General features: G+C 46.7%; 1 protein-coding gene across 4 annotated transcripts; it reads right to left on the minus strand.

The window, feature by feature from the left end:
* Window positions 1-7,525: 7,525 nt before the first annotated feature.
* LOC112878226 (U-box domain-containing protein 35-like) lies at window positions 7,526-13,708 on the minus strand. Of its 4 annotated transcripts, none has more exons than XM_025942659.1 (12): window positions 13,572-13,708; window positions 12,766-13,037; window positions 12,559-12,677; window positions 12,165-12,286; window positions 11,892-12,088; window positions 11,334-11,590; window positions 10,963-11,073; window positions 10,590-10,703; window positions 10,216-10,317; window positions 9,701-10,129; window positions 8,676-9,431; window positions 7,526-8,322 (listed from the first exon to the last, which is right to left on the minus strand). In XM_025942659.1, exons 2-12 carry the CDS (start codon window positions 12,962-12,964, stop codon window positions 8,122-8,124), a joined length of 2,607 nt encoding a protein of 868 aa, XP_025798444.1. In that variant the 5' UTR covers window positions 12,965-13,037; window positions 13,572-13,708; the 3' UTR covers window positions 7,526-8,121. The 4 variants fall into 4 exon arrangements, with proteins under 4 accessions (XP_025798444.1, XP_025798441.1, XP_025798445.1 ...); XM_025942656.1 differs by having other exon boundaries at window positions 7,903-8,322; window positions 12,766-13,006; XM_025942660.1 differs by having other exon boundaries at window positions 7,903-8,322; window positions 10,216-10,290.
* Window positions 13,709-25,770: the final 12,062 nt, after the last annotated feature.

The following is a 25,770-nucleotide window of genomic DNA, read 5'->3' on the forward strand; positions in this document are numbered from 1 at the left end:
TTTACCCTGACCCTATGCCCTTTCTGATGGTTGGTTCGTGGAATGGGATCCATCCCCGGCCAACACAGATTCCTCCGAGTGATGTTGAGCTTGGGCTTAGCTCAATATCCATTCCGCGATGTCTGGTAGTGGCGTGCTTTTATGTTCCGCTGCAAATACTTTAACTTTGAATAAGTTTTGTATAAATTCGTAATAGTTAGGTCTTGCTACTAAGTATGTTTGAATACTAATGTAATATTATGCCTGTGATGTAAAAATTATAGGTGATTGTATCTCTGGACTCACCTTCGTGCGAGGTACCTTGTTTTGATCCTGAGTTAGGTGGTTTTATCGGGACTTTACCCGACAGACCACGGGGTTACACCGTTTGAAGTGCGGTTGAGTCCTTACTGCCGTCCGAGTAAAGATCAGCGCACTTGAGTCGGTGTAATTCAGGTTGGTTCTGCCACAGTACCCATCCGCGGCAGTCGGCAACGTAGACGTCGTGTATCTCTAATCTCTGCTACTTGCACTACGTACATACTAGGAGACTAGGAGTAGGACTACGACCAGTAGTACGTACGTACCCATCCGCGGCGGTCGGCAGCGTAGACGTCATGTAGCGTGATCGGTGTAAGGAATATGATAGCATTAGATTATAATTGTAATTTTGGCGATTGTGTGATAACATAGTCAATTGGACTAACAAATTTTGTAAAGATCAAGTTTGCAGGATTTTTAGATCCCATGGATGGAGTTCAATCTATATATAAAGATTGTCCAATTCGCTATTTAAGATGTCCAATGGGACTAACAATTTGAGGGGTCCAAATGATTGTAGCGATAATTTGGACAAGTCTCAGCATGAATATACGCGTCGGTTGAACCGAATGTATGAATTTATAACTGAGCGGTGCATTGGACTATTGAAATGAAGATCAAGTGAAGAAAAGTCTACTGCACCGGTTAAATCGACGGGTGTCACACATTTTGTCGGTGCAAAAGAAACTGCCATAACTATCTACCCCGTAGCATCAGAAGGTTCGGGTCAAAACCAACTTCAGCACGGTTGAACCGACGCTAAAAAAAAGACGTCGGTGCATTGTTACTTCATATACTCGAGAGATTTTCCAAGATACAGAAGCCTGTAGAAACGTTCGAGGAATAAGATCTTCAGCACTGGTTGAACTGATTGTGCGTTGATGCATTGCATCGGTGCAACGACATCAGTAGAAGTGAACGTTGAAGCTCAACCACTAGCATGCAGGGTCAGTGTGACCGGTTAAACTGATGGTGGCGACCAGTTAAACCGACGCTTTATGCTTTTTAAGGAAAAAGTATGTAACGGTTGGGAGTGGATCTCTAGCCTATATAAGGCCTCGCCCGGGGTCATTTGAGGCTGCTAGAGTTCGTGAGAAGCTACAGAAACTATGAAGAAGTTCTCCAAGCTAACCAAAGAGCTCATTGATCAAATCATTAGGTTTAGTACAAGCTTTGTGAGGTGTAATGCTAGGCTATCTCTAGAGAAAGTGTGAGAGCAAGGTGTTGTGATCTTGTGCTGCTTCTTGAGTGAACTTCAAACTTGTATCTCGGTGTGCCAGCTCCTTGGAGTCTTCGTGGCTCATCAGCAAGTCATCGACCCTCCAGCTTGGTGTGTAGTGGCGACGACGGCTTTATATGGGAGATGTGGAGACCCCCTTCCTTTGTGAAGAAACTCCTTAGTGGAGACGGCATCGAGGTGACCAGAGATTTGGCGTGGGCCTTAGTGGCGAGTCAAGAAGAGTTCCGCGAGCAACTCAGTGACCGGAAAGCAATACTCTTAGTGAGTGCTTCAACAATATAGACTAGGGGTGGTCTTGTGCCTACCAATATCACAAGATAAATCTTTATGTCGAGAGTTTGCTTCTCCTCGTTCTTTCTTTTAAATTTCCGTATTTTTTATTGTAATCTTATGTGTCTTTACATTCCTAATATAGTATCTTACTAGAGTTGGCTATTAGAATGGGTTATAGTTTATAAAACTCTTTAGGATAAAATTTTCATACTAGTTAAATCTAATTGCACATCTAGATTATATATTTTAGTTTATATTTTATACTAGCTAGTTTAAATTATAGATTAAAAATTTAAATTAGCCTAATTCACTCTCCTCCATTTAGACTACGACGACCAATTCCTTTCAACCGGCCGGCCATCGCCTCGGGATCATCATCGCAGGCAGAGGAGAATAAAGAAGCCCATACGGATCAAACCCGTTCTAGGTACGCTGCATATATATGCGTTACCAGCCACGTCGCGCGCGGACGTGGGGCGCCCCTGCCTGCATGCAGCGCCTCGCCGCGCCACGTACGCGTGCTGCATGCACCATCCGCGCGCGCAGCCATGCACGAATACGATCGGGTTATGGTCGGTCGACGAACCCAATCGGTCAGCCATCATCGTTTGAATCGCGGCATGCCAAGCCAAGTCAAGCTTCTCGCGCGCTGACTTTTACTACTGCTTGCTTGGCCGCGAGGTCACGCGGCGAGATGGGAGATCCATCGTATCATCAGACGGCCACGGCCGGAGGCTGGAGCGGCCCAGCTGGGTCGACCGGTCAGCTGGGGCCGCGGCGACGTGGCCGCCCCGGCGAGAACGCGGGGGCGCGGCCGGCGACAGCCACTGGTGCCCCCACGCACGTGCACGTGCGCGCCCGCGCACTGGCTGCTGGGACGACCGGACGAGCCGCGCGCACCCATGCTTGCTCGTCGCTCCCCCACCTGCGCTGGTTGCTGACGCGTACGAGCGCCTCAATTATTCGCGCGCTGCTGGATGGATCGAACGGTCGTATCGATCGGTCTCGTGTGAGCTGGACATCCGGCCAGCGAGCTGGCTGGCTGGCTGGCTGCGACGGCGTCGTCCCATCTACCTCGGACACGTTGCGGCGTCCGGTTCGTTCGATGCAGGATCGGGTAGTAGTACATCGCACGTACAACTGCGACTGCTTGCTGTGTCTCTCGATGTCGATCTGTTACACCTGGTGTGACGTGACGCGACGGTTGGTTAGATCATTTTGGCCACGACGCACCGTTGGGCGACGTTGCCACCAGCGTACGCATCGCCCCATCGCAGGGGATGCTAGCTAGGGTCGTCGTCGTCGTCGAGGCACGTACGTACGTATCTTGTAGTTAAATGTGTTTTCATGGGAAGCGATCACCACGTACGCACACCCATAACGCGCGTCTCGGAGTACGTGCATGGCGGCCGTGCAGTGAGCTCAAGGCTTTAGTTGAGCAATCATGCATGCATGCATCAGTTTAATTCGGAGTCTGCTGTCAATGGTCAGAGGATCCAGTGCTAGCTACAGTGATTCGTCTTGAGAAGGGCACGAGAACAGAGAGGGGCAGGAACCTCTTGGCTCTTGCAATAATTTAGGAGTCCGCACGTAGAAAACTGTGGAGTTAGTAATGTGGAGTACTTACCAGGTCATTTTTTCTTTGGGCACGTAGAAAACTGTGGAGTACTTACCAGGGCTTTTTTTTGTGTGTGGGGAGGGGGAGGAGAGAGGAAGATGCACTGTGCAGTGGGTGGTGGTGTTGCGACAGTGACACGAACCCGGCAAGGCGTATGGTGGTCATGATTGAGTTCCAAGCGTGCCCCCGTCGGTGAGTGCAAGCTGCCCCACCTGTCCCCCGTCTCCCTTGGCTGCTCCACTCTGACTCGAACCCCACTCTCCACTAAACTAATGTTTGGGCGCCGGCCGACTGAACGATTGCACATACAAATGGACGGGATTAGGCAATCATCGTACAACTGGGGGACAATCAGTAGCAAATCATCCAAACCCTCTTGGATTTTCATAATACTAATAATACTATAATAAATAATTTCTTATTCTTTTTACGAAACACAGTACAGACGCAGACGCTCACAAACACACGCGCACACTCATCAAATGAATACACGCACGCAACCCAGTCCCTAGGAGCACCTTCGAGAGACTGAGCCAGCAAATCCTCGCGATCGATGAAGTTACCACAGGCGTCTCACTGTCGACGAGCATGTTGTCTACCACTAAAAGAATAACACCGATTAAATCCTGAAATAAATCTAGAAAATCGTAGTCTTATTCTCAAAAAATAATTTCGCAATTTTAGATTAAACCTTCCGTCAAAATATGCTCGCCCGTGCAGATTTGGCATTGTTTCTCTCCTTTCCTCTCAGTCATCTTCTTTTGGCCGTGCAGATACTTACTTCATTCAGATTTCAGAGTGGTACTCGCATATGCCACACCACATGAAGGGGAATCATGACACTTCCTGTTCAGCTGTCCGTGTTCGATCGAATTAAGATACGGCTTGAAAGAGACGGACAGAAAACGCCGTTGCGCCAACAATTAACTCGTGGGGGGGTACATACGCGTCTTCCCCAACACCAGCAGGATCTTCCGGCTGGAGACTTGGGGTCTGGGCGTGGATTAAATTGATCGATGAGCTAGTTGGTGAGTGGTGACTGCTACTAGAAACTGCAAGAAGGAATGATTCCAGGCGGCAATCAGGGGGCCATGTTCCCTTGATTGAAGAACTCTCCCTTTCAGCTACTGCATGCTGCTCCTACTAACAAGATTGGCACTAATCCCACTTGGTCAAAGGCCAGGTAGGATACTAGCAATACTCCAGTGTATATGCACTGCTCACTTCGCCAAAAAAAATAATTTTTTTTTTAAAAAAGGTATGGACATGATCATAGCCACGGGAGTGTATCGCTCCCGTTACTATTTGTGGTCAACTTTGAGGCGAGGCGACCAATTATTGGAGTATACGTATGAGCATGGCTGTCTAAATATATCCGGGTCATCACCTGGCTTGAGTTCAAAGCCACAAGGACGGAAGAAAAATTAAGGCCGTGGCGTCGTCTTGCTAAACGTGGAAGCTTATCCCACCCGCCTCGTGGCGCCATTTCGCAGTCATGCATGCTGCGGCTAATACAATATGCAGTTAACTAATGACTCTGGGATTTGAAGATCTCTTGCTACTGCTAGTATTTTATTCATGCACTTATGCATAGATTATCAGATTGTGTGGTACCACCGGACGCTAGCACGCTGCCGCCACATGAACAACACAACTGCAATGTGAGGTCCGAGCTATCGGCGGACCAGGCATCGTTGGGCTGTAAAGAATGGCACCAACAGGCCCAACAATGAAACTGGCCCTACATTCTGATGAGATGACCACCCCATACGGCCATACCCGATCAGGATCCATCAGTCAAATAAACTAGAAAGGCGCACGCCGCACTGGGCTAGTATTCCGTGGCGTACAGGACTGTAGTTGATACAAATTTTAGTTTTTATATATAGTAATTATTGTACGTAGCTAAATGTAAATTTTTTTTAATCAATACAGGTAAGATAAATCCATCGTTTCGTTATTTTCGCATAGTTGTTATTGTCTAAAGCCCGTTGTTATACTTGGTATATATTTAGGCCAATCTATTATCGTGATGCTATTTTTTAAGTAATATATTATTTTGGGTATCACAATGGAACTATGATATTTTTTTCCTATATTTGTTGTGGTGAAAGGAGTGGTAAAATATTTATTGGGGTGGGCGGAGTATAATTAGCCGGAAGCTTGATGTAATTGCGAAATGAGGAGAGTTGAACTTCCAATCATGAGATTTGGCAATTAATTGACGTGATGGTATTTTCTTTAAAAAAGTAGGGGCTATATTAAAATATAGTGCGTTATTGTGGAGGTAGCATGAGAAGCCATAGAAAAACGGTGGAACGATATCATATTTTTAGCAAAATAGGATTTTATGTTGTTGTGGTAATTATTCATGTAAGTAGTGTCAGTATTAGAAAATGACATATTCTTATAGGGTTTGTACGTTTTTCTGTTAAAGAATAGGATCTCAGAGCGTGGCGGGTTAGTTGTGTAAGATATGGAGGTTCTTTTTTCAAGAATAATTCATTGGACTGTGGTTTGATTTTCAGCAAATAGAAGGGGACATTTGTGCAAACGAATTACGAAAATGTTTTGAATTTTAAAATTTCCTCTATAATGAAGTTGTAGTTTTTGAATTTTTGATCAAATTTTGTATTGAACAACTTTTGATTTCAACGCCTTTTGGTGTTCAAATTTTATGATAATGTTGCTCGTGTAGAAGTAACGGATGGAATAGATTGTGGTTTGATTTAATTAAAATCCGAGGGTTTTCCTTAAGAAATCCTGAGAGAGGACCAGGACGGCGAGTTGATTTTATGAAAACTCAAGGTTTTCTTTGCAAATTTTCCCGAACCGCGTAGGGCCCGTATTTGGTGTCGTCGGATTGTAGTTGATTTAGGTCATGTAAAGAGTAGTAATTATTGTATGTGTAGGTATCATGGTCTGCAGCACGTTGTTGTACTTGGTATATATTTTGGACTCTCTATTATCGTGACGCTACTATTATTTTTAGTATGGAAATGGAACTATCATTTTTTGTTATATTAGTGTTTTGGTTATCATTTATTTTAAAAGTTTGTTTTGTAGCGAACCTTTAAGTTTTGAAATTTTGAGCAATTTTGTATTCAAAACTTATTGACGTGAAGACGTTTTGGTGTCCGAATTGTAGGTAGAATGGATCCTACGTAAATATTTATGCGGATGAATTGTAAAAGCGTTTTGAATTTGAAATCGTACTGTATAATAAAGATGTAGATTTTGAATCTATGAGCAATTTTTGTATTGAACATTTTTTAATTTGAAGCCGTTTGATGTCCATATGGTAGGTATGACGGATCGCACGCAAGCATTTGTACAAATGAGTTGTGAAAGCGTTTTGAATTCTAAAATTTGCTCTATGATAAAGTTGAAGTTTTGAATTTTTATCAAATTCTATATTGAACAATTTTTGACTTCAACACGTTTTGGTGTTCAAATTATACGTATAGTGGTGCTCGTGTAGAAGTAAGGGATGGAATGTTTTGTGGTTTGATTTAATTAAAATCTGAGAGTTTTTTTCTGAAGAAATTTCTGAGGGACAATACGGTGGGTTGATTTGATAAGAACTTAGGGTTTTCTTTGCAAATTTTCCAAACTGGGAAGATTGGACTGCAGGTTGATTCCAAGAAAAGTTGTGGGTTTCTCTGCAAAATTACCTAAGAGAGGAGGCCCAACCGCAGGTTGATTTCTCTGAAGTCCACAGGTTTTTTGCAAAATAATCAGGACACTCACGATCTGGGCCATCCATCCGGCCGATCCAACGTCGGGAATTGCCCGTGATGTGGCCACTCTCTCCGGCCACCTTTTGGTGCAGAAATTGTATATAGAGAAACACGCCCTTCACAGATCACACATATGCATGTTACTTTATCATTTCTGAACTAACTGCTGAATATAATCTCAAAATTAACAATAATATTTCCCATAATTTCGGGGGGAAATTGAAGCATTAATCCAGTATAAAACTGGGTGCATCTTCCAGGTACCAGGCAGCAGACAGGCAGACGCAGAGCCAGACAAAGCTGGGAGGCGGATCACTAATCTCAACCATTACAGAAGAAACACACGAGGCAATATTGAGGGAAAATTTCACTACCTTTCAGAGATATATAAGCCAACACTTGAGAAATTGGAATATACCATTACTAGAGTTCCCGCTAATAAAATCCTGTAAAGAATCCATGTGATACTCGGCAGATTCAGAACTATAATTTGGTCTGAACAAAAGGTAACCTTCAAAGTTTATCCTAGGTATCATCTATGAGATGCTGCAAAACTGCTACTTACAGAGTACCCACGTCACCACTGTGACTACAGTATATGGAGGTTACCAAGACAAACCTGTACAGCATTAGCTTCTAGTGCAGTATCCATGGGTAGTTCAGAGAACCCACAACACCACTGTGACTATAGTATATGGAGGGTACCAAGACAAACCTGTACAGCATTAGCTTCTAGGGCAGTATCCATGGGTAGTTCAGAGAACCCACAACACCACTGTGACTATAGTATATGGAGGTTACCAAGACACCTGGACAGCATTAGCTTCTAGTGCAGTATCCATGGGTAGTTCAGAGAACCCACAACGCCACTGTAACTACAGTATATGGAGGTTACCAAGACGAACCTGTACAGCATTAGCTTCTAGCGCAGTATCCATGGGTAGTTAAGTTCAGCCAGTGATCCCACCAGTTCCTGCTTCTCCCTTCCAACTATTAATTGCGCATAGCAGAGCATGATTGGGCACCAAGTTCTTGTCAGGAAGCTGTGTCTTTGTCAATGGCGACACATCATTCTCATGCAGCCACATCTCAATCGCAACCCGCTCGTAAGAGTACCCATCAGACGCAATGCATGGATCCTGCATTACCCTCTGCAGAGCAAAAAAAGAAAAATATACAAAGCTTCACGTCGCATCTTTCAGGTAAAATAATGGAGACAGCAAACTATGAGTAACTTAATATCGGATTGGCTGTAAGTCTCACTGTAGTTTAATTTTGCATCAGGTACACCATAAAATTCTTTAAATTATAAAATACATCAGCTTAGCTCCAATGCAATTAGGTATCTTCATGAAAGGCAGCTGAACCATTTTCAACAGGACACCTTAATATTCTTAAAATTTTAAAATGGTTCAGCTGCCTTTCATGAAGATAACAAACTAAATGCCTAAACTTAGCCTTGATGCAATTAGGTATGATAGAAAGGACGCGATGCAACAAATACCTTGAGTATAGGGCAGATAAAATGGCTTGGTGGTGCAGTTGGGACTGGCCGTACTGAGTCACGTGCGGTGCTGGCAATCTTGTTCAGCCGCTCTAAAACTACAAGAACATTAGACTTCAGGTCAGGTCGATTCTTGCCTCGCATTTCCAAACAGCTTAGCCCAAGCTGAGCAAGCTCGTATGCTGCTTTTACAGGCCATTTTCCTGCACGCTGGTCCAGGATGTCAACAAGGCGACGCTGTTCCACTGCTCGCTCAACAATGTCTGCTAGCCCCATTGGTGACTTTGCAGTCAGCAGTTGCAAGAATACCATGCCCAAGGCATATACATCAGATTTTGCCGAAACTTGACCTGACCTTTGATACTCTGGGTCCATGTAAAACAGTGTACCAACTAGATCTGTGTGTTTGCGAATTGTATGTGTTGATGAGGCCTCACTTAAAGGAAGTAATGTCGCAATGCCAGCATCGCCAATTTTGCTAGTGAAATTGCTGTCAAGGAGTATATTTGCAGGCTTGAGGTCACGGTGGATAATTGGCTTTGGTCTCGAGCTGTGTAGGTAGATAAGTGCCAATGCTATTTCCCAGGCAATACGGAAACGGTAGTACCATGGGAGTGGGGATGTGCCTCCTTTGCACTGTAACCGATCCTCAAGGCTGCCATTCTCCATGTACTCGTACACCAAGCAGGCTCTGTCCAGACAGGCACCTAGCAGCAGCAACAAATGGCGATGACGGGTCTTACTCAAAACCTCAAGCTGCAGAAGAGAGTGCATCCCATAAGAATTTCATGTACCAACATGACTACATGAGATAATAAGACAAGGCATGTAGTTTTGTATATTCATGGACTTGATTGTAGATTTCAATACAGCACAACTACCTAGCATAGTAGCATGTTGGGTTCTAGCATAGGGGCATATTTGCATACCTTAGCTTTAATTTGTACTGCTAGTACAGACATTTAATCGATGATACAATTATGATCTTGGCACTTAATTGAACTTTGTAATGATGCAGGAAATACCTCCTGTTTGAAATGTTTGGTAACACGGCTGTCGTCAGATTTGAGTAGTTTTATGGCCACAGTTGTTTGGTGGATTTTACCCTTGTACACTGTCCCGTTAGCTCCCGACCCAATCTTAAGTGCCTCTGAAAAAGATGATGTAGCAGATTCCATCTCTTCCCATGTAAACAATATGTATGGCTTGCCTCCCAATTCAAGAAGTTTCTCCAGCTTTTGCATATCATCAGCCTCCCTTGACGCCGTAAGCTGCACATGCTGCTTTTTCAGAGCTTCTTCATTTGCAAGGTCCCTCACATGCCTAGCTTGCGCCTCTGCAGCATACCGCTGCTCCCTCTCTTTCCGTGCTGCCTCAATGGCAGTGTTGATCCTGGAGTGGACCTCCACCAGCCGAGCTTCCTCTTGAGCACGTTTTTCAATTAAGTCAATCATCTAACATATGTTGAAGATATGTAAGATGATGTGAATTTGGAAAGTAATTAGCTGCTAGTATTAAAGAACACTACCTCTAAACTTACTTGCTGAGAAGCGCTGGTGGACTCATCCTCAACGAGTTTGCACACTCCTCTCATATGTCCTAGTTTAATCTTGAGCTTTTCACGCTCAAAATTGACATTGTCCTATGTTAGGAAAAAATGAATTATGGAAGCTCGGAAATATATTAGCAAAACATGACCTTGCCTAGTCAAGAAGTTTAAATAAGTCAGCTAAATGATTTAACCGAGTGTATTTTTTTCCCGAACTGCAAGAAACGAAGAGTGAATTTTTAGAGCCAAAAAAGGGTACTCTACAGGGATCGGTCATGTCATTGCCAACTTCAGATAACTAATTACAAAAAGGTTTGAAATGTATTTGATGCATAAAGGATTGTGAAGAATATTGCATGACCAACCTTGTCCTCTGAAAGCATCAATTCCTGCAGTGCGTTGCTTACGGTTGTAGCTTTGTCTGTGATCGGCAAGTTACTAGATCCAGATATTTGATCACTAGCACAAGGAGTGTTTGCCTAGTTAAGAAATTTGAATAGATTAGAAAAATGAAGTCATTCAAGTGTTAAATCTGTTGAATTAAATGAAACTGCAAACATTTGAGAAGACAAAAACTTTATGAAAAAAAGTAAATACTGTACAAATGTTGCCAAAATGTGATTTCACAGAACCTTTAGTACAGACAACATAGATCTGAAACCGATTCTCATGTACATTCAACCCCATGTATCAGTAGTTCACTAAAAGGTGCAGTGTGAAGATGATTATGCAACTAACCTTGTCCTCTGAAAGCATCAATTCTTGCAGCGCACTCTTTACGGATGCAGCTTTGTCCGAGACAGGCAAATTAGTTGGTGCAGAAATATGACCAGCACAAAGAGTGCTTGCCTAGTTAAGTATTAATAAATCAGGTAAGTGATGCAACATGGTGCCATATTTTTCAAATTACAAGACATTACAGAGGTCAATTTGAAAGCAAGAAGAAAGGGTAAGTAGCGCACATGTTGCAATATGTGACTGTGGATCTGCTTTAGACAGACAACTAACTGGAGGAGATATAGAGGTCTGACATGGACTCTCATGTATGATAATTCAACCTCATAATGCAGTAAAATGAAGAGAAATTTGAAGAAAACTGCATGACTAACCTTGTCCTCTGAGCGCATCAATTCCTGTAGTGCTCTGCTCACAGTTGGACTTTTCTCTGAGATCCGCAAGTTACTAGATTCAGTTATTTGATCAGCACCACGAGGACTGCCACTTTGATCTTTATCAACAATAGCTGCTAAAGTGCTTCCAGTGAGATATTCTTGTAAAGAGCGTGGCCGATTATGTTCTGCAGAGGAGGAACTATCCAGATTTCCCCCTGGCAAGCTGGATCCGGAAATTCTGGAAGGTGTAATATCTGCATGGGATGAAAAGGATAAATTTCTTGGGCTGGTTTGTGCTGAACCAAATGATCTCCATTCCTTTCTCATTGGTATCCAAAGGGCCAATAATACACCATTCAGATCATAAAAAAGGAAATTAGGTGCTCCAAACTTCACGAGTACAAATGTAGCAAACACGCTTTTCTATATCAGCTTCATGAGTACAAGGAGGGTCCACACAACTACTCTGGTAGGTAAAATAGAGCAAAGAAATCAAGTTGGAGTCTATTTATCATGTTATCCTGGCAACACAATGGAAATTTCCAGATACTTTACCTGACACTGATGACTTATCATCTGAATAAAGCTCGCTGTTAGAACTCTCATTGACCTGGAATATCTCATAACTGTTGTTACCTTCCGATCCAGGAGAATAAACCATGGACAAGCCACCTTTTGAAACAGCATACACCATACAAAAGCTTGGAACACTCTTGCATATTCGAGAGGATGTCCTAGTGCCCTTGGATTTCCTAAGCCATTTCACCAAATTAGCACCGTTTTCATCTCCAGTTCATAATTAATTAGTACGGGGCAGGTTTTGAGTACCTCATAAAGTTGCCCTGAGAAGAGACACCAACAACAAGCTTGTGGATTTGGCAAGCTGAGACAACACCTGAAATAGTTTCTGCCACATCATCACCCTTGACAACCAATATTTCTGCTTCAACCTGAAAACCAAGGCATCACATACGTAAAGCAGGTTGTTCGAAAATTTGTAGAACTATTGCTGGCTGAAGCTCTTTCCTGTTTTGATAAATTTATCTGATATGCTTGAAAAGACTATACTGGACACAGTTAATTAATTCAAATGGTAAGCCTGATTATTCTTGCACATTCTAGTTATTTTATTTATTTCATTATTTTTGCTCAGTTTGAGTGTGCACTTGAGAATGAATTTCATAAAGAACAAAAAATGCTGTCTTGAATAGAAGCTTCGGACCTTTCCATTGCACATGTTCTTGTACATAAGGAGCATATTTTGGGCCTCACATTCGACTTCCTTTTCGTATGCACTGGCAATGTCATCCCTCACTTGATCAACAGGAATATAGTTGCCCACTACATAAAACCAAGCAAAATTGTAGTGCCAACAAGCTTTGCAACTGCAAGAGAATGTGCATATTTGAATTGAAGAATGGCTACTTACTCGGGGTCGGGACAAGTGTGACCTTTTGCCGGACATGAATGAGCATGAATCTTGTCCTCTCTCTGGCACTGAAATTTTTCAGAGCCCATTTCACTGCGTACTTGCTGGACTTGGAGCTACTCACGGCCAGCCCAATAGTGATAGGTGGATCACTAGACGATGATGATTCAGGGACTACAGCTTCTTCCTGGGTGGCCATTGCTTTGCAATTTGTGTTGCTTGTATCCCATGTACAAGAGCCCTATAGTGGGGAACACTGTATGATCAACAACCTAAACAACAGACTCTGAGTCCAGCAATTGCATCATCCACTTGCTGTGGTATAAAATGAACATAAGTAGGAAATTTCTGTAAAATATTCTTCAGAAACTGCAAGGGAGATGCCGCTAACACCATGGGACATTGCATCTATCTACGATGTAGAAAAAAATAATTGCAGCCAAACCGTATGGCGAACCCTTAGAACATCACATTCCGAGGATCGAGCAGGAAATGAAAAAGGCCAGGCACAAGGGCGCACAAGCACACGCCCGCGCACACAGCCGCGCGCTGAAGCACAAGTACACGCACGGACGCACCACAGCGAGCGCGCAGCCTCACGCACATGAGCAAGCGCAACCACCCACGCGTGCGCCCCGCCCGCTCGCGCGCACACACAACAAGACAGCAAGCCTCGCAGATGAACGAGAATCAAAACGGAGTGGAGCGCAACACCCGCACGCATTCGCGTTTCATCCACCACTAGCTCTACTTGGGGGGAAAACCAAAAGGGGAACGAGGGATTCGATCGGGAACCCAAACCCTACCTTCTCCGCTGTCGTCTCGAACTCCGACTACGGCGACGGCGTGGCTTCTCCCGAGTCGAGCCGCCGCTCCCGCTCGCCACCGCCACCGCCACAAAGCAGGAGGCGGAAGTCCAGAAGCGGAATCAACCAAAACTCGTGTGGGAGGGAGGGGAAAGAAAAGCAAGCGGCGGCAGCAGCGGGTCCGTCGCACGGCCAATATGAGGCCCAGACAGCAGGGTTGGACGCTGGGCTTTAGTGGGCTCCACCGCCTGCAGTTTGTTCTGGCCCAGCAATAGCACACACACACAAGCCCAGCCCAGAAAGAGAAACGCACGCCGGCAGAGCGGCGGCGGCGCCAGTCCGGCAGTCCGTCAGAGGTGGCCGGCGGGAGTCCACACCGACCCTCCCCGTGGCGGACGACGTCGCGTGCTCCGGCGCCTCCATCCAGGCCGCCGCCAAATCTTCTGGAAGGTAGGGATCCTGCTCCGCTTCCTCCGTCTGATGGACTCAGCAAACACAATCACTCGGGTCCAGCAGGCAGTTGTGCCCATCTCTTGCGTTAGTGAGTCTGGGAGTGTGAGTGTATGATTCTGTGAATCCATCGTTTACCATAGTAACAGTTCTGACTTGGGAGCCTGCTCCTTGGAAGACATTTTTACTGCAACTATGTATGGTCAATATGAACTGCAGCTACATTCCATTTCGTAACAGCAAGTTGGTTTCGACCTGTCAACATCAGGAACATGTGTGCCTACTTTCTATGCAACGTGATCAACATGTTAGAATTCTTACTGAAGAAAAAGAGGTGATACAGGTATGGTTCTTACTTAAAGTTCTGTTTTGTGACGGTGTGGTGCTTGGATTGGAAAATAAAGTCGTTTTTGTACTCGGTTCTTTTTTCCCCCTTAACGAGAAATGTCACTACAGGAAAATAGTTTAATTTCGTCGGCCAGAAACCATCAAAAATAGCTAGAAAACCGTAAAAAATATATAATAGGTCGACGGAATAAAATCGACGAAAATGAACGCAAATACATCTCTTTTCGTCGACCAACGAAGCCGACGAAAATACACACCATATTTTTATTGGCCAGCGCAGCCGACAAAAAAGATACAGTTTGTTTCGTCGGTCTCAAAGATCGGCGAAAATAATAGTAGTTAGTTTCGTCAGCTTCCCTAGCTGACGAAAATACTAGATACGCTCCAGTATTTTCGTCGGCCACCTAGCCAACGAAAATACTGGACGCCTGCTAAAAAAACAGCTGCTACATAGTAGTTTTTCAGAATTACAAATATGAGTTAATTAACATAAAAATAGCCATCCATAAACATAATCATGAAATACATCATCACATAATTATGAAATACATCCAATAAGTGCAGTCATGAAATCTATGGTCTAAATGACATATATATGTCAACCAAACGCAAAAGCACAAATCAACGAGGGGTAATATTATATCCGCTGTCACCATCACCTTCAGAAATGTTCTGCGTTGTCGATGGTGGCGTGGACGGGCTGCTAGAAATGATGCCTCTCTCCAGAATGATAGTGTAGGCTTCTCTCCATCCCTCCGAATGAGGGATGCCTCTCTAAATACCAAGTACATAGAATCTCTAGTAGAATACTAGAGTTCTATGATCCGTTTCATTACCCTTTGACAAGGGGAATGCAAAGAATTATACCCCCTCCTAGGCGAGGGCTCGGCTCCCTCTGCTCTGCTGCCAGGAAAGGTATAGGGAAGTGTTCAGTTCTTTTTACTCTGCCTTTCATGGCAGCAGAGCTATAACCCCGAATGAAATAACTACCTAATAATCCCAAAAAAACTCCCCTAGAGGGGAGGTAGGAGGGGTGACCCTAAAGGCAAAGGTGGTTTAAAGACCTAAGCCCCCTTGAGGGGGTTTGGGGGTGGGTCGGGAGCAGCCCGGGGGCGGGCGGTAGTAATTCCATTCTTCCGTCAAGTAGTAGGTTGATCAACACCGAAGATCCTAATAGCCAGTTGATCAACCATTCCACTTGTTTTGGAGGGGGGTTCGGTGGGAACCTTTTAAATTCCCCCGAACTGAGCTATTTCATGATTTTAGAAATCATGAAATGACATCCAAAAAAATTCGACAATTTTTTCGGTACACTTCCTATACAAATAGCACCCCCGAAGGGGCCCTTTCCAGTATAGCGTCGCGTCGGTCACTATCGCAGGACGGACCCCCTTGGGATCCGCCCAGTGGATTCTTCCTCCTAGCAAGGAAGAGATTCCACAGTCTGTGCCTTCTTGTCCGATAATGCTCTAGTCGTCTTGTACCAGCCCTTGCCGGGGAATGTATCGATAAAAATTGGTTAATTCTGTTATCCCCGGGGGCTGATTGCGGGTAGGTTCTTATGGCGCTCCCTAAGCTAGTCAATCGGCAAGGTCGAAACTTAGTATTGGTTTTGCTGCCTCTTTTGAGGAATCGAACCCTGAGCTCCGAACCCTGATTATAGACAAAGTTAAATGTATATAGTACATATATATAAGAAAATTTGAGCATTGCTAGTTTTACGAAAAAATTACCACTTGTGGAGATGGTAGATGCATGTATGGTACAAAAGCCGGCGGTGGTGGAGGAGATGAAGGAAGAGGTGGCAAATTAAATTGTGATGCATGGATAGCCGCTAACATTTCCTAGAAACCGATAATAAATCAAGTATCTTATAGCAATGAAAAGTGCACAATGACTTGAAAAATATCAAACTTGCATAATATCTGAAACTATCGTTGCTGAGTGAAAAAATCTTGCATGTACTCGTGTTGTTGCTTTGCCCACTCCTCTTGCCTCTGCATCGCCTCTTTATGCTGTCTTATCTCCTCCTACAGTCGACTTTTCCTTTCGTAGCCCCGAGCACTCTGAGTGGACTAAGAAGACCTTGCCTCACTCAAAGCACCCCTTGTATCAATAACGCCATTCAACATGCTGAACCTGCCATGCTTCTTTCCTCCCCCACTTGAGTATAAGGCACCGACATTCACATCACTCCTCCTCCAATCATACTCCCCCCATGACGTGTGTGACGCCCTGAAAATTTCAAATTTAAACTACGCGTTAAGGTGTCCTGACCGAAAATTTATTCGTCGTAAAACCCTGATTCCCTCCGTTTCACCGCCACACTGACGGCCGACGCGAGCCTGACCGCCGTCCCATCCCGCATCGCTCACGCGCGACCGTTTTCCGCAATCAGCGCCGGCGCGATGCTGTTCTTCTCGCGCAGCGCGCGGGCGACGCACGCGCGTGGCCGACCGACCGCGGTCGCTGCCGCGATCGGCGCCGACGCGCCCCTCCCTTTTCTCTCTCCCTCCTATTTCTTTTCTTTTTCCCTTTTTCCCTCTCTTTCTTTTCTTTCTTCCTTCCTTTCTTCTTTTCCCTCCTTCTTTCTCCCCCTTCTCCTCTCCCCTGCTCCCGGGCGCCGCTCAGCCCGCGCCGCCCCCCATCCTGCTTGGCCCCAAGCCACGGCCCCCCTCCTCCCCTCGCGCGCGCACACGCCCCCGTGCCCGGCCGCCTGTGCCCACGCGAACGCCCGCGCGTGCACCACGTGCCGCGCCGCCCGCCGCGACGCCCGTCGCTCACCGCGCACGCCGGCTGGCTGTGCGCACCACGCCCCGAGCCGCGCCGCCGGCACCCCCCACCCCTCCTCTGTTTCGTGCGGGAGGAAGGAGGAAGAAAGGGGCTTTTTGCCCAAAGCCCCCTCCCCTTTCCCTGTATTACCCCAAAGAAACCCCCTTACTTACTCTCTTTTGCAAACGGGACCCCGTTCTTTCCGTTATTTCAAAAATAAACCCTCCATTACATAAACCTAAACAAAACCGACACCCTTTAGCGTGCCCTGAGTATTTCTAGGATTCGCAAATAGATCCTTACTCCTTCCGGATAATTACGAACAAGCCCCTGGACCCCCGTTTAATCCCTGAAACCATCTTTGACTCGTCATTTTATGTGCGAAACGACCTCCGATCGACCCGAAACTTTACCACGCCCTTTCTAGTATAGTCCTAGCCACGCCATTGAGAAACCACCCGAAAATTTTACCCCTACCTCCGTAACTAAGTTATTTCCGATTCAAGCTCAACGATAAAAGCTTTTAGTTCTCTCGCTTGATTGTATGCCTGTTTGTTTGCGTCATAGGACACGGAGTGAAAGAAGAAGTCCCTGACTGCGACCAAGCAACCGAGGACCAGTTTTGCGACCCCGAACCCGAGGGACAGTGCTTCGATCAGGACCTCCCGCAAGGGTTTGACGATGGCAAGTTCAATTCCGCCCTTTGATGCATATTTTTGTCCTAGTTTTTATAAACACAACCCAGCGGCCTGTTTTATAAAATTGCATGGTTTTGCTTGCTGGAAACATTGTAGGATAGCCACCCTTGTTTGTGATAACCATACCTTGACCACCTAGTTTTATAAAGAAATGTGTGCGTGTGGGAAGGGATAAAATGTGGTTTTGAAAGATGAGTCAGACGGGATGGATGGCATTTCTGTGTGATTTGCCGTTGGTGTGCTCGTACCTGTGTGGTTGAGCGAGGAAGGGAGATATCCATCTTGTCACCCCTAAGGACCGAGTTGATGTGTCATCTCACCTAGCTTCCTGTCGTGCAAACCACTTGACCGTTGTATGGGCAACGGCTTAGCCTAACCCCACTAGTTAGTCTGATAGCCATCAGGAGAGCTGGGAGCAACGGGTGATCAAGGGGACGGGATAAGCTCTGTGTGACTTATGCCCCGGTTAAACCTCGGTTATAGGTCGAATGACCCCTTGATAGATCCCGTGGTGGCTAGCCAGGTCTAGCTAAGATGGGTAAGGGCTACGATGGGATTTGCACCGGCACTAAGGTGTTCGTGCTGTGGTACCCCACCTGTGGGTAAAGTTGCACACCTCTGCAGAGTTAAAATCTATTCGAATAGCCGTGCCCACGGTATTGGGCAAGTTACGGTGTGGTCACATAACTAGTGTTTCTCTCTGGGAATGGTTGGACTGGTGTGGGTTGTTTGGGAAATGTCCGGCCGCTGTGCCGTGTGCTACGACGGACGGGGAGTCCGGTAGTAGTTTTAAACTGGATCCTGTGTGGATCAACACCATGTGCTCCTTGATGCTTAACGACTTGTTTTTAAAATGTTTTAAACGAACCTTTGCATAAAGTCGAGTTTTCCACAAATGAACCATAACCTTATCCTTGGATTATCCTGTGCATTTAATTCTGTTATAACCCCCTCCGCGGTGTGATTGGACTTGCTGAGTACGTTCGTACTCACCCCATTCTTACTTTTACAGTGGAAGATCCCGACTACATCCCCGAAGACGACGAGTAGGGTTCCGTCCTGCACCCAGTCTTGCCTGTGGGTGAGGTCACCGTTGGAGCTCCGCATGGCGCAAGACTCTGATGATCCCCTTTTCGTAATTAGTATAGTAGTATGGATTTTAGTTGTAATCCTCGCGATAGTGGCGCTTCACTGCCCATTACCGCGAAGAATTGTACGGTGATGTACCATCTGATGTAATAAAAGTGTTATCAGCCTCCTGGGACTCATAAAGTAACATTTTTAAGTCTTCCCAGATGGGGGGACGCTTCAGGTGGTATCAGAGCCGTAGGCTGGCCGTAGGACGTGACCCTAGGAGCGAGACCCCTTTTCAGGCCCTGGAACTTGTCCCGATTTAGAAATTTTCTGCACAAACACTCACCACTGGTCTTTGCCTTGTTCCAGATGGCTGGCAATGGATGGGTTAACGGAATCTGCCACGCAGAGCCCGGCCTTCCCAAGTTACTATTGCTCAGCCTGGAACGCGTTGGGATTATGGAACCACCAGAGTATGCCTACCGTGAGTACATCGCCGGAGGCACCCTTCGGTGCGACATGATGGTTTTTGTGGAGAGAAGCACCCGCTACCCTGATGTGGACCCTTGGTTCATCTCCACCGCTGGCTTCCGCTTCCCCGACACCTATCGAAAGGCCGCTCGTAAAGCCCTGCGACGGCTACGTGTGCTCTACAGGCACCACCTTCAGCGGACTCCTATGGGATTTTTCCCACCCGCTGAGGGAAGAGGACGCACTTGGATTGCCCGAATGAGGGGACTTGGACGAGAAGAAGAAGACCTAGAAGACACGGTCTCCCACCTGTCCATCTACCTTACTGGCTTGGATGCACTCTACCGCGAACAGGCGGCACAGCTGAAGCAGCTAATCCATGGGATTGAAAAGATAACCCAGGAGCTGGAGGAACAACGGACAAGAGCCGCAAGCGCCGAGTATTCCTTAGCCGCCCTCCAAGCCCAGATGCGAGAATACGAGAACCGCAACGGAATAGGTGGATGGATAGAGGAAGAAGAAGAAGAACCCATGGAAAATTGGGATAAGGGTACTCAGACTGAAAAATGAGAAGGATCGGTTCCTTCCAATAAAGAAGCGCTCCATCAGGACCGAGGAAGAATCCCCATAATAGGATTAGCACTTCAAGCTAGAACCCGACCCTAATAACCCCGTATCCATGAAAAATGTACCCCATTGCAATAATGAATATTATCTACTCCCTTTTGCATCTGTGCTAGACTGTTTACTCTGCCCTTGTTTCAGATGGCTGAGGAAGGATGGACCCAGGGCGATTGCCAAGCAGCACCTGGCTTTCCCGGCCTTTTGATCAACACCCTGAAAGGCCTTGGCGTTACAGAACGCCCAAGGTACTACAGCCGAGAGTACGAGCACCACGGTACCCTCCGTTGCAGGGTGATCCTGGTCATCGCCAGGAGCAACCGCTACCCCGACATCCAGCCATGGCGAGTGACTGCCACAGGGTTTAGACACCAGGACACCTACCCCTTGGCCATCAGAAAAGCACTCCGTTATTTGTGCCGGATTTTTGAAGAACACCTCGCCCCCACGCCAGCGAAGTTCTTCCCGCCGGCCATCAGAACCCCCGTCTGGGAAGCACGCATGAGAAACCTGGAACGACGTCGCCACGAAGAAGGTCCCCTGTACCAAGTGGCTACTTACCTGGCCGCTCTGGACCAACTCTTTGATGAGCAAGCCAACCTTCTAAGGGAGCAGATCCATCGAGCCGAGCAAGCAGAGCTCGCAGTGAGATTACAGCAGATCCGAGCCGCCCACGCCGAAGCAAGAACCGCAGCCGCGGTCAGTAGCGAAGCAGTCGCCCAAGAGAGCCTTAGGCAGGCCCGAGACCGGCGTATGCAAGATTGGACCCAAAGTGGAACACCGGTCCCGGCAATCGGGGAAGACCATGTTTTACTCGGGACACCCGTCATAGGGTGGGGATCGCTCTTTGGGAGCACACGAGCCCCACCCGAGAACCCTGAAAGTTCTGCTGCCGCCGACGAAGGGGATGCTGCAATGCAGCCCCTGACCGATGGGAACCCAGAAGACGGCGAGCGAGGACCTCTCCCCCTTCCCGCCCCGGAAGAAGGCACACCGTGCAAGTAGAGGGACCGACGCCGTCCCAGTGATGCCCTTCCCCAGCCTTTCTGTTTACGACGTACTCTTAAGACAAGACCCTGGCCGAGTAGCACGAGACCTAGTCGTACCCCCAAGTTGTACCCCCCTTGCAGTAATAAAAGGGTTTGTGCTTGTTGTTTGTGATGATTGTGTGCTGGTTTGTTGTGTGCTGCTTGTTTATATGGGTACCGGCAGAAGGTAGACTCTGCCTTATATATACGAATTAAACAACTTAAACATCACATAATCGTAACAATCAACAGGTGACCCCCCGGAACGTCGCGAGGGCCTCCCGTGGCCGGAACCCCGTAGCCGCTAGTGCCGGAGCACAGCCCGTTGAACAAGATCTTTCCCAAGGAGAACAAGAAGTAAGCCAGACCCGAGGAGGAAGTCAAGAAGGAGAGCAACTACCACCACCCCCACCCCTCGGAGACTTGGCGCAGATAATCCATAACCAGACCCTCATTCTGGAAACACTGGCGAATGCCCTCATTAACCGGCAGCCACGAGGGCAGAATATGAACGACAAGCTGACGGCCTTTCTCAGAACCAAGCCACCCACCTTTGCCGGGTCCTGCAACCCGTTGGATGCAGACGACTAGTTGCGAGTGATTCAGAGGAAGCTCGAACCATTCGAATGCCAGGACCGGGACAAAGTTCTTTTAGCAGCCCACCAGCTCACCGGAACAGCATTATCCTGGTGGGAAAACTATTGTACCGCAGCCGAGGATGCCTCTACCATCACCTGGGGAGAATTTGTAAGGGAGTTCCGCCGCTACCACATCCCTTCGGCCACCATGAAGCGCAAGGCGGATGAATTCCGCGCACTACAACAAGGAAGCATGACGGTGGAAGAGTACACCCACCGGTTCATAGAATTGGCCCGATATGCACCGGAAGAAGTGAGCGACGACGATAAGAAGCAAGACATGTTCAAGAAGGGGTTAAGCCCAGAGCTCCGGACCTTACTTACTCCACAGATCTATCCAGACTTCAACACCCTGATGAACAAAGCTATCCTCACGGAAAGGGCCAAAGCCGAAGAGAGGAAGGATAATAAACGCAAATTCCTGGAAAGTAAGGCCCGACAACAGGACCGCTTCCAAAAGCCGAGAAACTTCAACTACACTACACCAAGATCTCAGGCCCCAATGCAGTATAGGACTCAGTCCCAGGTGACAGGACCACGGGCCCCTGAAGCACAGCCTAAAAGTCAGAACACCATGAGAGCCCCGCAGAGCAACACAAGCCTGGCTGCCTCCGACAACAACAATGTTAGGGCCTGTTTCAACTGCCGTGATACAGGGCACTTCATCGCCAATTGCCCTTATGCTAAGAGTAAGCCGGCAACATCGGCCTTCTCCAACACGGTGAATGGGCCCAGACCAGCCCTGACCGGTGCCAACCGAGTGCCCATCCGCAACAACGACAACAGCCAGCAGATGAAGCAGCAATCATTTGGACGAGCCCGCGTCAATCACATCGACGCGCAGGAGGCTCAAGGCGTAGTGCTCGGTAAGTACCTAGTCAACTCAACTCTAGCAACAGTACTATTCGACTCTGGAGCGTCGCACTCGTTCATATCCTCGAGTTTTATGGAAAAACACAGAATACCTACAGTGCTACTAAAAACACCCCTATTAACCCGGACGCCTGGAGGCGACATTAATTGTCAGTTGGGTTGTCCACGGGTAAGGATCAATTTAAGTGGGGTAGACTTTCTAGCAGAATTGGTAGTACTTAAGTCTGGGGGAATAGACGTGATCCTTGGAATGGACTGGTTAAGCCGACACAATGGTCTCATAGGCTGTACCGACAAAGTGGTACACCTAACAAACCCCGAAGGAGTCCAAGTGATCTGCCCTACCCGGACAGTAAGTTCGACCCAATGGTGTTTAGCGTGGAAACCAAGCCCTTAGAAGGAGTCCCGGTAGTAAACGAATACCCAGATGTATTCCCCGAAGAGCTTCCCGGTATGCCGCCGGACAGGGATATAGAGTTCGTCATAGACCTTATCCCCGGAACATCCCCTATAGCCAAGAGACCCTACAGGATGGCGGCCTCTGAGTTAACAGAATTAAAGAAGCAACTAGAAGAGCTGCAACAAATTGGCTTCATTATACCAAGCTCGTCACCGTGGGGAGCCCCAGTACTGTTTGTCAAGAAGAAAGATGGGAGTATGAGGTTGTGTGTAGATTACCGAGCACTGAACGAGGTTACCATTAAGAATAAGTACCCTCTCCCCAGGATTGATGACCTGTTCGATCAGCTAAAAGGAGCCAAGTACTTTTCCAAGATCGATCTAAGGTCAGGGTACTTCCAGCTCAAGATTAGAGAAAGTGACATCCCTAAGACAGCTTTTGTCACCCGCTACGGGCAATTTGAGTTCACCGTAATGTCCTTCGGACTAACCAATGTCCCTGCCTATTTTATGAACCTCATGAACAAGGTATTCATGGACGAACTGGATAAGTTTGTCGTAGTCTTTATCGACGACATACTTATCTATTCCAAGAGTGTTCAGGAACATGAACAACATTTGCGGGTAGTGTTGGAAAAACTAAGGATACACAAACTATATGCAAAATTTAGCAAGTGTGAATTCTGGCTGGAGAGAGTAGCTTTTCTTGGTCACATTCTGACCGCGGAAGGTATAGCAGTGGACCCAGAGAAGGTCGAAGCCGTATCCAACTGGCAGCGACCGACTAATGTTAGTGAGATCAGAAGTTTTCTTGGATTAGCCGGATACTATCGGAGATTTATTGAGGGATTCTCGAAGATAGCCCGACCCATGACGGAACTTCTTAAGAAGGAGAAAAAGTTCGCTTGGACAGAATCCTGTGAGAGAAGTTTTCAAGAATTGAAGCAAAGGTTGACAACCGCCCCAGTGCTGACCCTACCGGACATTCATCGGGACTTTGTCATTTATTGTGACGCATCCCGACAAGGATTAGGGTGTGTGCTGATGCAAGACGGGAGAGTCGTTGCATATGCTTCCCGCCAACTCAGGACTCATGAGCGGAATTATCCGACCCATGACTTGGAATTGGCAGCCGTTGTGCATGCCCTTAAGATTTGGAGACACTACCTGATTGGAAATAAGTGTGAGGTTTACACCGACCACAAGAGTTTGAAGTATATATTCACCCAACCGGATTTAAACCTAAGGCAAAGGAGATGGTTGGAGTTGGTCAAGGACTACGATTTGGAAATTCAGTATCACCCCGGGAAAGCGAACGTAGTAGCCGATGCCCTAAGCTGAAAATCCTATGGACCCAAGGATGACCACCTACGAGAGGAAATGGCACGATTAAATGTGCACGTTGTGCCTCGAGGTTCCAGCCAGGTGCTGAACGTCCGATCAACACTAGAGGATAGGATCAGAGAGGCTCAAGGATCGGATCAAGAGTTAGTAAAGATTTGCAAACAAACTGGAGAAAACAAAGCACCAGGTTTCAGAGTAGACGATAAGGGAACGTTATGGTACAAGGATAGGATTTGTGTACCCCAGAACGGAGACTTCAGGCAGATAATCATGGACGAAGCCCATAACTCGGCCTACTCCATCCACCCAGGATCCACCAAAATGTATATGGACATAAGGCAAAAATATTGGTGGAATGGAATGAAGGCGGACATTGCACAATTCGTGGCTCATTGTGATACTTGCCAAAGGATCAAAGCCGAACATCAGAAACCAGCGGGATTGTTGCAACCCTTGCCTATCCCGGTGTGGAAATGGGATGAGATAGGAATGGACTTTGTAGTGGGTCTACCTAAAACACAGAAGGGACACGATTCCATATGGGTAATAGTGGACCGACTCACTAAATCGGCTCATTTCATACCCGTACGAACTAATTACGGTGGAGAAAAGCTGGCAAAGCTTTATGTGGAGAACATAGTAAAGTTACATGGAGTGCCTAGCAGAATTGTCTCAGACAGAGGAACCCAATTCACCTCTAGGTTCTGGAAAAGCTTGCATCAAGCCATGGGCATGAAGTTAGATTTCAGCTCTGCATATCATCCACAGACGGATGGTCAAACCGAAAGGGTAAATCAGGTTATGGAAGATGTGCTGAGAGCATGTGTCCTGACCTACGGAAAGGACTGGGAGCAGAGTGTGCCCTATGCAGAATTCTCGTACAATAATAGTTACCAAGCCAGCTTGGGCATGTCGCCATTCGAAGCCCTCTATGGAAGAAAGTGCAAAACTCCCTTGATGTGGTCGGAGGTTGGAGAACGTGCACTAGTAGGACCTGCACTTATAAAAGAAGCAGAAGAAAAAGTAGCGGAGATCCGCGAGAAGTTGAAGGCGGCTCAATCTTGACAAAAGAACTACGCGGATAAGAGAAGGCGAGAAATAAGTTTCAACCCAGGCGATTTTGTTTATCTCAAGGTCTCACCCATTCGGGGAACGCGAAGGTTTCAAGTACAAGGAAAATTGGCCCCTCGATACATTGGACCGTATCGGGTTCTAAAGAGGGTCGGAGCAGTAGCATACCGACTGGAGTTACCAGAAGAAATGTCGGATGTACATCCAGTATTTCACGTCTCGCAAATAAGGAGATGCCAGAGAGTACCCGAAGGAGAACACGTGCCAGTGGAAACAATAGACCTGCAACCGGATCTGCGGTACCAGGAGGTACCGGTCAAAATTCTGGACACTGTCACTAGAAGGACAAGAAACTCCGAGGTACGGATATGCAGGGTTCAATGGAGCAGACACGGAATAGAAGAAGCAACCT

This window comes from Panicum hallii, chromosome 9, assembly GCF_002211085.1.
Source record: "Panicum hallii strain FIL2 chromosome 9, PHallii_v3.1, whole genome shotgun sequence".
In the NCBI taxonomy this organism is placed as follows: Eukaryota; Viridiplantae; Streptophyta; class Magnoliopsida; order Poales; family Poaceae; genus Panicum; species Panicum hallii.